Source organism: Marmota monax, unplaced genomic scaffold (genome assembly GCF_021218885.2).
Source record: "Marmota monax isolate L192 unplaced genomic scaffold, Marmota_monax_Labrador192_F-V1.1 WCK01_AAM20220418_F8-fsc00100, whole genome shotgun sequence".
NCBI classification, from domain to species: Eukaryota; Metazoa; Chordata; class Mammalia; order Rodentia; family Sciuridae; genus Marmota; species Marmota monax.
The window spans coordinates 1,017,727-1,033,050 of NW_026693872.1; the positions used below are offsets into that span (position 1 = coordinate 1,017,727).

Here is a 15,324-nt window from a genome sequence, read left to right on the forward strand (position 1 = left end):
GATGCAAGGTCAGAATCAGCCCCTGTGCTTCTGTGGTTAAGTTAAAATAATGTTTAGTGAATTACTGAAAAATACTTTATGTTTTTAGAGCATTTGCTTAATATATATTTGAAGGCTGCAATGTATCAAGTGAAGATTTATAGCTATTATGATCTGTATCTCTAATATTAGAATGTATCTATAGGTGTGGTTCAGTTGAGTTGTATGTGACTGAATTTGTGTGTGTGTGTGTGTGTGTATATGTACACATACATGCAGACAGAGGGAAGGTGATTTAGTCAGCTCTTTTTTGCTCCTGTGACTTAAAGTCCTGCCAGAACAATGTTGGAGGAGGAAAGTTTATTTGGGGGCTCATGGTTTCAGAGGTCTCAATCCATAGACAGATGGCTCCACTCCTTAGGGCTCAAGGAAAGGCAGAATATTATGGCAGAAGAATGTGTCAGAGGGAAGTGGCTCACTTGATGATCAGACAGCAGAAAGAGATTCCACTCACCTGATACAAAATGCATACCCCAAAGCATACTTTCAGGGACCCAACTCCTCCAGCCATATCCTACCCATCTTTAGTTACCTCTTAGTTAATCTCATCAGGGGATTAACTCACTGATTGTGTTAAGGCTTTCATAACCCAATTATTTCTCCTCTAAATTTTTCCATTGCCTCACACATGAGCTTTTGGGGGACCTCACATTCAAATCATAATAGAGGGAGAGAAGAGAGATATTGGAGGTGTTGTTAATAAAATTTGGATCACTTCAAATTTCGGCAAAAGAGAGCTTTGGCTTGGTTTATGGTCCTGCTGAGAAAATATAGCATTATTTTCTTTGAAAGAAAAATTTCACTTTGATAAGCAAAAGAATAAATGAGGCTGCATATTTTTCTTGGTACAAGGAAAGAGCAATGACACTGATAAATACCTTACTCAGTAAAATAGACTATAATTCTTCACTTGAGTTCATTACTTTAACAGTTGAAAGTAAAAATTATAACAGTGGCTGGTGTGATTTTTCAATGTATGCAAATGTAATATGAATGACAGCTATAATACAAAGGGAAAAGAATGATGAAAATGACATTATGCTAAGATTTCCACATTTCATTTGATGTGGTAAGATTAATTTTCAATAGATTATGGAATATTGATAATAAATATTATAAAAGTATTAGTTTTGAGATCACTAGAGTAATCACTAAGAATATGAATAATGATATAGCCAAAAAACAGAGTAGGTAAATTAAAATTAAATATTAAACATAGATCAAGTAATTTAAAAAGGCAGAATAAATGGAAACAGAAGAATAACAGAGGCAATTAATAAAAAACAAACAAATGATAGTCCTAAAATACCCAATATTGATAATTACATTATATATAAATGATGTAAATACATTAAATTAAAAGACAATGATTGCCAGAATACATGAAAATGATCCAAATATATATTTTGTAAAGAAATCATTTAAATTATAATGATAAAAGCACATTAAAATTAAAAACATGGAGACAAGATTTATCATGAAAAAAATCAAAAGAAAGATTTGCTCTATTAGTATTAACAAAGACAAAGTCAATTTGGGAGAAAAGCACATTATCATAAATAAATGAAAATACTATGAAATAATAGCAGGGTCAATTCATCATTAAGATATGAGCTTAAACATGATATATCCAATGAGAAAGCTTGGATATACATGTAGAAAAAACTAAAAGGCTTGAAAGAAGAAAGAGAAGATCCATAATTATAGTCAAAATCTTCAACACTCTTTTCTCAGTAGCGAATAAAATGAATAGACATAAAATAAAAAAGGATATAGAAAAACTGCACAATGGCATCAACTTACTGAATCCAATTGAGATTTATAGAACTTTCCATTCAATATAAGCAAAGTATAGTCTTTTCAAGTGCCTGCCATCATTTCCTAAAATAATCTACATCCTGATTTATGAAACAAACTTTAACACATTGACAAATTGAAATCATAGGAATTATGCTTTCTGATCATAATGAAAGAAAATTATGTTAGTATGGAAAGATAAGAGAAAAATGTCCAAATGCTCAGAAATTAAATGACATGCTTCTAAATATTAATGGTCAAAATGGAATTCTGACCAAAAATTAGAAAATATTTTAAAATGAACAAAACTGAAAATTCAGAGTATTAATATTTATTTGAAACAGCTAAAGCAGTGTCTAATGGGAACTTTCTTGAAATCAATGTTAAACTTTGTGAGAAAGAAGAAAAATCTCAAAAATATAACATTCTAATTTAAGAAGTTGAAAAAGAAGATCACAATAAGTCCAAAGGAGAAGTTAGGAAATCTGATCAGAAATAATGAAGTTGAAAAAAGAAAAACAACAGAGAAGAAAAGTGAAATAAAAATCTGAGATATGCTTAAAAGATAAATGAAATTGATGAATCTCTGGTAAGACTGGCAAAGAAAAGGCAGGTAAGAAATGAAAATAGATAATATCATTATAAATCTTACAGACATTAAAGGAATCAGAAAGGAAAATTCCAAATAAGTATATGGGAACGAATTAACAACTCTGATTAATTGATTTCTCAAAAGTCACAAGTTATGAAAACTCACCTAAGATAAATAATCTCAATACAGTCCTATACTATTAAAGAAACTGAATTCATGCCAGGTACAATGGTGAGTCCCAGCAACGCAGGAGGCTGGGGCAGGAGAATCATGAGTTCAAAGCCAGCCTCAGCAGATTAGTGAGGCACTTAGCAACCTAGCAAAACCCTGTCTCTAAATAAAATATAAAAAAAGGCTAGGGATGTTGCTTACTGGTTAAGCACCCCTGTGTTCAATTCCCAGTACCAAACAAACAACAACAAAAAAGGAAACTGAGCTCCCCCAAAAGGAATCTTATGCCCAGACTGTTTGGTGAATTTCATCAAATGTGAAAATAAATATATAAATAAAAATCAACATTACACAATCTAAAAAAAGAAAGAAAGAAAAGATAGAAATACAGAAATCACACTGTAGAACATGAAGAATAGGATCTCTAGGATTAAAATGACTATAAATCATTACTAATATCATCTCTCAATGGTGGGATTGACACTTGCTTTGAACCATGTTTTTTTTTTTTTTCCCTATCTTTCAAAGTCTGAAGCTCTGGAATCTACAGAATTCTGTCACATCATTTTAGTTACTACAGATGGTGCTGCAGCAAAACTTTCATTTCTCTGTGTGTGTGGCATGCTCATTTGTGTCCAGGCACATAAGCATGTGTGTGTTTGAGTGTGTCCTTTATATCTTAGTTGTTTTATGGAATAAATACCTATGTCTGGAACTTGATGGCCAAATGAAGTTTCTTAAAAATTAAATAGATTAGAATGGGCAAATTACCCTCCAATATATCAATTTATGCTCCCACCAAGAATTGAAAAGACTATTTTTCAGCAATCTCACCAGCATTAACTATTATGATTTAAACCTTTTTTGATCAGAGAGATATGATAAATATGTCATTGTTTCAACCCATACAATTTTTATTAGTTGAGAAGTTGGAAATATTATGTCCATTTAACATTTGTATATTCATCATGTGTGAATTACCTATACCCGTTGCCTATGGGGGGGATTCAAATTCCTCATTAATTTTTAAGCATTCATTTTATTAGGGTTGTTAAACCTTTATCATTAATTGTAATTTTTAAAATTTATATTATTTTATATATAAAATTTTTAGCCAGATTTTTTTCAGTCTTATCTTTTAAAACTTCCAAGCTTCACATTATATTTTTATAACAATAGTTACCACATTTGGACTACTTTTCCCCTTCCCAGTTTTGATCAATTCTAGTCATTCTTCAAGGTCTAAATACAAATCACCATCTCTTTAAACTATTGCCATTCTTTGTCTGGTAGACTAAATTATTACTTTTTAATGCAACTTTTTAAAATACACATATATCTGAGTAGCTTTTGTAGGGAATTTTATTCACATTTGCCTTTAATGCTGCATTCCTGCCTTTGTAAAGTAAGAGACTTTATGATTTTTTTCATCCACATCATAAACATCACAGCATATAGTAGGTGCTAAATAGTTACTGTGGTTACACCAGTATGCATGACTGAAATCATGTAAATTTTGTGTCATTTAAGAGGCAGGGTATTATGCTAGGTGCTACAGCCTAAGCCTTTCCAGATATCTGGTTATTGACCTGTTAATATGTAGAAGTGAAGGCCCTTCACATTTATCTGGAATCATGCAACAAGAATTTGCAAAAACAGATCATGTTAGATAATTACCACTCATTTTCCTAGGGAAAAAATCTAACAGTTTTAAAGGGTTTTCCTCCATGTGCAGGAAATATGCAAATGCAAAAATTAAGAGTAATGTGGCCAGTACCAATCATTTCAAGTTGTTCACCTTTTGAAGATAGGATAGGCAGGCTTACACATTTCACAAATAATATAAAGCTGAAATATAAAGTAATTTATTAAGTGACAGACTCAAAAACCAACAAGGTCTTGAAAAGATAGTTAAAATAGGATTGTTTGAGACACCTTCGTTTACTGTCCCAAAGAATTTCGTTTTCAGTGATATAGAACAAGACACAAAGACAATTCCCTGTAATTCATTTCAACTCTCCCCTGTTAATCAGAATAAAACATTTGTGATTCCATCACAACTAGTTATTAAGGTAAAGTTTACATGAAAAATCAACACAAAATGGAATGAATTTCCCAATGTCAATATTTCTGTCATTAATAAGCTGACACGTCTTTTCATGTCCAAGGGTTGAATTTCTTGCATAGGAAGAGAATGCTTGGCTGAGATTCCCAACTTAATAAAATATTATACTGATGAGGAAATTAATTCATGTGCAGACTTTGGAAACTATTTAGCAAATGGGTTGTACACACAAAAGTGAAAATCTGCTATTAAGTAATGGAAGAAAAAATCCTCACATCCTTTGTAGCAACAGGCTAGAATGATGAGGAAAAAGGTGGCTTTTAATATACAAACAGTAAAACCAATTAATAGTATCCTGAGCAAGTCTAGCCTTTTACTTCTTCTGCTGCTGAGGACTATTATGACCTAGTCCCATCTCTGTGATGGTAACATGTAGACACATACGATATGAAGATACTGGAAGAATTCTGAGTCAAGGGAAGACCCAGGATTCACATAGAATAAATGTCTCAGTTCTTTGGAGACAAAATCAGGGCCACCACAGATAGGCAAGCTCCTCTTTTCAGTCAAGTTCATTCTTGCTCTAATTTTATATACCTTTCCATACCATTGCTCCAAGGGCCCTATTTTGTTTCCTTCATCCTATTCCATTTTTTCCAGCTGTTTCTGAATCCCCTATTATAGGGACCTACTATATAACCTCAAGCAGTAGTCATGATGAAAAATATGGCCCCTGACCTTTAGAAACAGAGAAATAAACAATTCAGACTGGTTGGAATGTATATGAAAGGGATTCACATAGAAGGAGGACGAATAGGACAATGAAGGACAGATAAGAATTGGATAGAGAGGAGAAAAAAATGGAAATGGTATTTTCAGGGAGAACATTTCCAAGAATACAAAGAAGTTAAAAACAGCATGACACTTTAAGAAACCACATGATTCAGTATGTAAAAAGATAATAATAATAGAAATAGAACTTTAAAAGCTTGTGATCCTCCACTTTAAACTTATAAGTCTTTACCTACTTCTATAAATCCAACAGTAACAGTGGAAAAATCTCTACAGAAAATACAAAGACAGTTTTGCCAAAGTAGGTACTACCCATCAAAATGCAATATTTTATGTGAACTGGGAATATCCTAATTTTAAGTTACTGTCAGTCAAATAAGAGTTTACACATCTTCATGTTCACTTATAATGCATCCAAGACCCTGAATGACCCAACACTTGGAATTATCTGACAACTTCAGTAGTTCAAAGATAACTGGGAACAAATCTGTATTGAAATGAAAAGGGCCAATGACATAATGTATTTTTCCTACTCAATTTAGCAACAAAACACCACTGTATTTGCAGAGTTACTGCTTTCTATGTTTGGTTGTTTCCTCTATCCTTTTCCCCCTTCACTTTTTCCCAATATTAAGAAGTACATTTTATGCCAAAAAAGGTGTATTCCAATAAAATCTTATATTGAGTAAAAAAATACAAGGCATTTTCTAAGACATTATCATTAATTATGTCAATAGGCACTTTAGGACACCCCACACTCTTTCCTAGTTCTTTCCCCTGTTTTTATAGAAATTTTAAGAGCAAGATTTATATTATAAATAAATGATTTTTAAAAGAGAAGAAAATCCACTAGCACTATCTACTGCATAAATGCAGTCAATTTTATCTAAGTCACCTACACATCTCAGAAAAGTATTTTGTTATAATTAACTCATTATATTCCTTACCTTGTCTGGGAGTTATGTGACATATAAGATAACCATTTCATAAATAAGAAACTGAGGCCTAAGGTTATGAGTGACTCAGTTGTAAATCCAGGAAAGGCCTATCTTTATCTCAGTTATCTTCTTTCTTCTTATTCTGATACCAGGTAATTAAACATTTGTATATGCCTAGAATTGACTTTCTCCTTTTTTATCACTCAATCCCCAATACCAAAAAAAAAAAAAAGTCCAATGAGAAGGGTTGTTTGCTATAGTGGAAAGTACCCTCAAATTAGATCTAGATGCTGTCTCTACCATCTGGAAAATCTTGAGTAGTGTCATCTGCTCTAAGTTGGGATTGACATTAGGAACAACTCATAAAATATACAAAGGATTCTTTCCAACCTCTTCCCCACATATTGTAGAGAGTTATGCAGACCCAAAATCCACAAACTACTACTAATCATGCCTTGGCTGAATAGATAAGTTCTTTCCAATGTTCTATTCAGATCCACCTGCTTCTTTAGATACCTTAAAAAAAACAGGATTTATAGAATTGAGTAGAGCATGGTCTACTGATTAAAGAGGAAACCCAGGCCACTCACCCACATGGGGTCACTGAGGTCCGAGTCTTGCATGCGGATACAGTCCATGCTAATCTCAATCTTGTTTGTTGCACCATTTTCTGATGGTTCATCCACAAAGTTCAAGTCAATGGGCTGAACTGAACATATAGGCCTAATATAATGGAAAGAAAAAATGTGTGTTAGCCAATGGGAAGGGACTAAAATATAATCACTAGGCTGGTAAGAATGAGTGCTTTCTATTTCAAAGTTTGCAAGGCTCACTACTTGCTGAGAGTCAGGAGAGTTTGAATCCTGGCTCAACCTTTACCAGATATATAATTTCAAGCAGTTCAAATCTAAATTTTATTTGTTAAATGGGAATCATGACCCCTGCACTCTTCAAAGAATTGCTGGATGGAATGAAGAACAGAAGAGATGGATCAATGATAAAGCATTTTATACCCTATCCTGCATGTCCTCAGTGCTCTGATATTCTCCTCAACTACCTCCTTATTTTATTCCACTTATTCAAACCTACTTTTAATAAAAAACTAGTAATATTTTTCATAGCAATATATTAATGATCAACAAAATTGGGTGTTTTACCTTTTCAGGCAATAACTGCTTTATAACATTGGATAAGTCTTCAAGACAAAGGAGTAGATTTTGAGCACCAGAAAGGGGTAATTCAGGAGATTCTTTTAGATTTTCCAAAAATTTCTCTCTTTAGAATAATAATGATCTTTTGGTATTGGAAACTGAACAAACAACCACAGGGTTTGAACACAGAGATAATATTGGAGGCAAGCAATTTTCCTGACAACATTAATTTTTTACTAATTCTAGAAACACACCCTAGTGAGTTATGTTTGCACTATCCACATTTACCTATATTTAATGGTTCGAATACAATGTACTCTTGCTTATTTGATACTTACTGTTCCAGAAAATCCCAGATATGCTGGAAAACCTCTGGACTAAGGAATTCACTTGTCTGTGTGCTCTGGGACATGGTGGATCGGTAATAACTTTCTTTCCAAGAGAAATGCGCTGGGGTTTCTACAAAGCTTAAAAGGACAAAAATGAAGCTAGGATTATATTTCTGCATTTATGATACAGGATATTTAAATTAAAGCATATTGTATCAAAACATCAAGGAAGTCTATAAAATCACACAGGTATATATAGTACATTTTTCAAGTTGCATAATGATGTTTCTTTAGGAAGCACTGTGGATCCATTTGGCTATAAAATCAGACAGACTTCCCATGCTAGACAATCAAGCCTTTTATCAAATTCATCTTTCTTAATTAATAATGTTATTATGTGCTATCGTTCCCCGATCCAACATCTGTGTTCTGCAGATTTCAAAAAGAAAATAAACATTCCCTCATTAAATTTGACAGCAAATCTGACCTATCATTAAACCCATTTTATAAGTGTCTCAACTGCTTATCCTGCCTCCAGCAGGTAAGAAGTAGAATCAGAAAATAGAAAAGAGCTCAGAGAACTTCACCTTCAGGTTAATCATCTCTCTCATAACTAAAATCTTAGCATCACACTCAAGGACAATAAACTCAAACTTCTGGACCTAAACTTTCATTTTTAATCACTAGCTCCTTTGATGTGTGTGTGTGAGTGTGTGTGTGTGTAGGTGGTATTTCTAAATTGGAGTTTAGAATTCTATGTTAGACTAAGGGATAAGCAAGCAATTGAACACTTTGCAAATTAATAACATTTTTGTTTGCTTCATTTTGCTCCTGGATCTTCATATTTTTTTACTTAAGTATTTTTTTTTTAAACTCTCACCCCCACACATCTGAAGTGAAACACCAGGTTTCTCAGGTAACGCAGTCTCCAAATCTGAATATTTACATCTGAATATTTATGTGCAAATCATCTTAGTAGTGATTAACTGTAATGATCAGTGGACTGATTTTTACCCCAGGACAAAATTGGCTAAGCTTTTAATCATTATTGCTCATATTATAAAGAGTCATAGTATCCTAAGACAGTTAATCATCATCTTAAATTTTCAAATATATGTTACGGTCTAGTAAGAGAAGATAATAATATTGGATTTATTAATAATGATTTCTAAGCTACCTGAAACAGTACATTAATCTGCTCAAATTACATATATAGAGAACACCTATTATTTTCCAGGGAGCATAATGGATATTAGAAATAAAAAGTGAATCAGGAATGTCTCACACCTCCGGGAAGTCACAGTGTAGAAATAAGGCAGGAAAACAAGCCTCTGATAAAATGGTTAACAGTATAGCCAGTACTGGGAAAACATAAAAATTGAATATATAACCTTATCTGTAGGACCAAGGAAATTAACAGATGATGAGGAGAAACTAGCCAGGCCAGGTAAAAACCAAAGGTATGGAGTGGGCATTGTGTAGCAATAGCATAAACAAAATACTAAAATGGAAAATAGTTTGGTGAATGTGAGAAAATGGCAAGTGACTATGTTAGTAAGGTACAAAAGTTTGGAACAGATAATGTTGCAGGATGGAGCAACAGAGAAACGTAGAAACAGATGCTATCTTAAAAAGTGTTTGTATAATTCAATACTTGTATTGAAAGATTTTTAAATGAACTTTTTGAGATAGCTGTATATTTGCATGTAGTTATAATAAATAAAAACACAGAGAGGTGTCTTGTATCATTTAGCCAGTTTTCCCAAGGGCAGCATCTTGTAAAACTATTGTACATATCATTACATGATAATGACATTGATAAAATCCACCAGTCTTATTTAGAAATTCTTAGTCTTATACTCATTGTATGGTGTGAATTTCATTCTATATAATTTTATCACATATGTAGGGTAGTATATCTACCCCCATGCTATTAATTAAAGGATTTAATACATGAGATGGACACACATTTAGAATATGCTCTGCATTGATCCATGTGGAAGACCTATGGAGGAATGATTTATATAGCATGATAGTTCAAAGTTAAAGTGGGTTATTTAGGAGGTTGTTTTACCAATCGAACTAAGACAATAGTAGCACAGAATCAGCATGGGTGGAGAAGTTGGAGACAAATTAAATCATTAGTGAAAAGGGTTAAATAAGTATGGGTTTATTACTGTTGGAGAGAAATGAAATAGTCAAGCATGTTTCCAGCTTTTTTGAACAGAGGGACTGATGATTCCACTGAAGACAGTTTGAAAATTTGGCTTGGAGAGGAAGGAGATGCTGAGTTGCATGTGGAGTTTGAGGTACCTATGGATATATAAAAAGTAAATTTGCCTGTTTAATAAATCTTAAACTTTAGGCAGAAGAATGGGCCTGATGTTTAGAAACAGAAGTCCTTATCACAGGATGAAAACGAATCCATGAAGGTGGACACAGTGATCTAGGCAGAATATCCAATGAGGAGAGGAGGGACACCATTTGGAGAATCTACGACCTGGCTAACTAAGAAGTGTAGGGTCTAAAACAGTAATAAAGTTATCAACACTACCAAGGGATTTAAGAAGATAAGACCTGAAAAACAGATTTGACATGAAAAGACCATTAGCCACGTTGGTATTAGTACTTTCTGTTTATTAATGATGGCACAAAAATTTCAGTGATTTGAGGGATATACAAAGATATGAAGAAAATGTTCTTTTTTTTTCAATTTTTGTTTGTTATTATGAATGGACAGAATGCCTTTATTTGTTTATTTTTATGTGGTGTTGAGGATAAAACCCCGTGACTCATATATGCTAGGCAAGTGCTCTGCCACTGAGCTATAGTCCCAGCCCAAAGAAATGTTCTTTTGATATAGAGTTATTATGCCCAAAAAGGTAAATCAAAAAGAATGAAAAATTAAAAGATATTGGAAAGAAAAGGAATGTTGTGGAGAAGGATCTTTGAAGAGGTGGGCAGGAAGGAGTTGATGGCTTAAGTGGAGAATATGGTATTGAATGAAAACCCCTGGCTCCCTCATTCCAAGAGGAAGGAAAAAAGACAAGATGACATGTGGATTTATATGTTTTTATAGAAGACAAATAGAAGTCATGGCTGATGCCTTCAGTTTCTTGATGAGGCAGAAGGTAGGCAAAGTTAGTTGAAATGGCAGGGTCAGTCACTGAGTGGTTGGAAGAGAAAGGTAAGGGTTTAGGGTGGAGTTGATTAGGAAATGTGACTTTTTCATGGCCTCAATGTTCTCAGTTCTGTGTTTCTCTCTGGTTTCTATCAGCTATTGAAGTAGGGAAAGACACAGGAGAAAGCACCATACCTATTATTCCTCTGAATAGGTTGTCAGGAAACTGAAATCTAGTATGGGGTCCAGACTTGGGGGGAGGGGAAGAGAAATGAGGACAGAAATGGATGAAAGGGAACTAGAAGGTTTTATGAGGTTAAAGAACAGATACATAAGAGAATGAAACGAGAAAGTCAAATGATGAAAATGGAAGTTAGTGTCCCTCTCAAGACCACATCTAGAAAATGTACCTATAATTAGAAGAGCATCTTGAAATCCACTATCTTTAAATTAAAGGGTAAGTTAATTTTATTTTATTTTTAGAAGAAGGGCAGACTTGATTTATGTATTGCAATTAGTAAGTAGAAAGGAAGTGGAAAATAATGGAAGTGGAAAATAATTTACAGAAATGAAAATTATAAAATACTTAGATGACACTTTCAAATGTGTTTGATTTGCACTAACATTTATCTTTAGACTAAACTGAAGTAGAAATAAATAGGAAAAATAAAAGTAAAGACTGTTCCTAAGCAATGGTAAAAATGAATTATCCAAACCCCAGAATGCAAATCAACTTTCATGTGAGAAGTTATGTACATGACTCCCAAGTCCATTTCCAACACCCAAAGACCTAAGTACCCAAAGCATCCAGGACCTTGCAGCCTAGCATCCAGGCAAGCAGTCGAAAATAAATGGAGCAACACAAATTGGATTCTCAGCAATCGCATTATCCAGTGTGTGATTCCATATGACAAATATAAGAGTTTTTAAGTTGGCAGATATTTAATTGTAGTTTCTAAAGAGATTGATAGTAACTGTGACCTAGGTCTTACATAACAAAAAAGCATGGAACAGATTCAAAAAGAGGCAAACAGAAGACACTGTAGTGTTTTCTAGAGTAGAAGAGAGAAAGTCTCGATTCCACAGCCACATGCCACTTCTTACACAGATCTCCACAGCAAAGTTCTGGTTTCTCCCTATGGCATTAATTTATGTGGCTCCCACCCCATTTCTGTCTGACTCCCAAAGACCTTCCTTGTATTTAATATCGCTTCTAGCCAGCTATGAAACCTTGGGTGATCCCCCTACACTCTTCCAACCTCAGCTTCCTAGAAAGCGACACAGGGTGAGCATCTGTACCCTGCTATGTTTCCACTCTACCCCATCCTCAGTGCCCTCTTCTCCAAAAGTACTTTATAGACCCTTATTTGAACTATACTCTTTCTCCTTTGAACTTTCCCAAACTTTTGCTTTACCTCATCAATGCTAGTTTATTCTATTTTGCTTGTATGACAATTAGTCTACTGTAGAGGATTTTAAGTAATTCGACAATAAAATCCCTCTCAAATCCGTCTTGTAGTTTTATGGCTGCTTGAGGCTCTACTGGCATGACCAAGTTAGTTAATGTATTTGAACCTTGGTGTCTTCAACTCTGCTTCCTGCAGAGGGTGGTTGAGAGGCTGACTTAAAATAATGTGCTATTCATTTTTTATATAGTGTCTGGTCACAAAGGCATTGGTTCTCTTAGATCAAGTGCTACATAATTTGTACCTGATAAATTAAACTAATAAGGATTTATTTAAAAAGGTCTGTTAAGGTTGTAATCATGCCATATGAAAGTAATTGTATTAGAAAACTTGTATCATCCTTCATTTCTCGTCAGTCAAACCATCCTCCATCTATGGCCTTGAGCCAAAAATGATGCTCCCATTGCCTCTCTTTATTCTAGATCATCTTTGTCTCAGACTTGCCACATCAACTGGCAACTTTCCCCTTAGGGCCTTAAGTTCTCAAAGAGGATTTATTACAAACAAACAAACAAACAAACAAAAACAAAAACAAAACCCCAAAACAACAAAACAAGCAACAACAACAAAAAACAAGGGTAGAGTTTGGAATTGATCCATATTATATTTCATAAAACAGTCATCAATGGGGAGGGGATTCCAGATACCCCTTCCTATTAACAAGAAGTTTGGGTTTTACTTCTCTTATGCACACTAGAGCTCTGAGCATGATTTTATTAAAAAAATTTTTTTTGAAAGAAAAGGAAAGACCAATGGTCTAGGTTAGGAGAGATTCAAGGTCTCTCCTTTGCAAACAAGTGCTAATTTTCCTACTCCCTGGATCACCATGCAAACAGGGATAGAGATCAAATAGTGATAGGGAAGAGGTCAAATAGTGCCATTGGGCAGGAAAAGTGAAGCAAACCCCATCTATCTCCAAGTCTTTGCCTTTGATGAATCTCAGCATCAATTCACTTGTGGAATAATGACTGTTGAAAGCCTTTTGTCAAACCAGTCTCATCCAAAGTTAGAAAGCGTGAAGTAATTTTTTTTCCATTTCAGCTTATTTTTCCTATATGAACTATCCTCTTTCTGTATTAATTCAGGAAAGAACCCTGTTCTCTGCAGAAGGTATTGGAAAACAGCTAGGGAACTATTTTCATAGTCTGCATCCCCTCCTGCCTTTTCTATTCTTCCTAGAAGTCATCACACACACATCTGTCCCAATTTGAGTTTCTTCCAGAGCTCCTACAAATATCAAGATCTTTAAAATTTTAGAGTCCTAAGGGCTGGAGATATAGCTCATGTAGTAGAATGTTTGGCTTGCATGCACAAGGCCCTGGGTTTGATCACCAGCACCAATAAATAAATAGATAGATAAATAAATAAAATTTCACAGTCCTGAACAATCTTGAGTTTATAGATGGATTTTAGAGCCAATGATTCACAGAGATCCTCTAGTTCAGTTTTTCATATTTAACACATAGAAAAGCTGAAACAAAGAAAAGTCAATTCATCCCATATCTGTTATTCTTAAATCTGTTTTCCCCCCAACACACAGTACAATAAGAATAAATTTTTTTCATCAGAAGCTAAGTCTCAGCATGATTGCCCAAACTTTGGTATCTGGATATGATAAATGAGAGAACACAGGTTTTATATATATATAAAAAGTATCTATTCCCTTTTTCAAAACTAGAGATATATTGATTCTATACAAACATGCCCTTATTGATCTAACAAAATAGGACAGCATTTAGTAGTAAATAGAGTCAGAAGCTCATGGCTGCTACTAGATTTCCTGCCTCAGTCCCCTTGACAGGCTATTAGTCATTCTGATAGAGGGAAAATATGGCATCAGGAATCCCAGTCTCTTGCAGGAGTCTCCTTGCAAGCTGGGCTCACACTGCTGCTCACATTCCCATAGGAAAGATGCAGTCATGCTTGAGTCTATACCTTTGAGTATCTCATAGTGTGTCAAAGTTGGTAGCACCCTTAGATAGTGCTTTTCTAGTCTTGCTCCTACATTTCATAGAGAAGCTGAGGTCAGAATACTTGTCCTAGATTCACTATTGTCTCGGGGTGTCAGCTAATGAAAGCAGAAATGTTATATAAGCAGAAAGAGAATGTTAAATTCTCTGGAATTTTCTAAACCAGTTGTTAAAATTTAAAATTAAATTGTATTAAAATACAAAGATTTTAATAAGTTTTTCAAAATTCATCTATGCCTAATTGTTTTTTTCTATCATAGGTGCTTCTGAAAGCCATTTGGAAAAGTAATGTAATTCCTCAGATTAAAAAAATAAAAAATTCATCTGTGAATTCAATGCTGCCTTTCTCTGATAATATATTTCAAATAAAGGTTTTATGTGTAAATGATTCAACATGATATTGAGTATTATCTGGACAACTATGTGAAACAAGTAATGAATATGACTCAGCTAGTAATGATAAAGTTGGGATTTAGATTCAAGATTATACTACTTCAAATTCATGCTTAATCAAATGACTTATATGATTTTATGATTTCTAATTTTCATTCATTATAGAACTTGGAACATAAGCTTTTTTAAGGAGGATGTTTTCTATAAAAAATAATCTATTAATTTTGTCTCATCACAATAGCCTTCCCTTTTCTACAAGATGAGCATAAAATGGCATAGGAAACAAGTAGTGGTAGTTGAAAACTATTTAGAGAGTCTAGTTCTTTTTCAGATTCTCAATATCACCAGAAGGAGCTGATTTACAAATGCAGCGAAAGAAAACACCTGATTTTACTATTACTCAAGGGAACTTGACCAAATACTCTGATAGCATCCTAATCCTTAGATGAAAGTGCTTCATAATTCTAAATAAAGTTAGTCAATACCCAAAAAACCAAATG

The 15,324-nt window shown here is 33.9% G+C and overlaps 1 protein-coding gene across 5 annotated transcripts in view; it reads right to left on the bottom strand.

The window, feature by feature from the left end:
* Tp63 (tumor protein p63) overlaps nt 1-15,324 on the bottom strand; it is a 218,491-nt gene that overhangs the window by 123,389 nt on the left and 79,778 nt on the right. For all 5 annotated transcript variants that reach the window (XM_058585060.1, XM_046462639.2, XM_058585061.1 and 2 more), the window contains exons 2-3: nt 7,884-8,012; nt 6,985-7,117 (exon numbers count right to left, since the gene is read on the bottom strand). In XM_058585060.1, the coding sequence (XP_058441043.1) occupies nt 6,985-7,117; nt 7,884-8,012 (262 nt within the window). The remainder of the gene's footprint in view (nt 1-6,984; nt 7,118-7,883; nt 8,013-15,324) is intronic.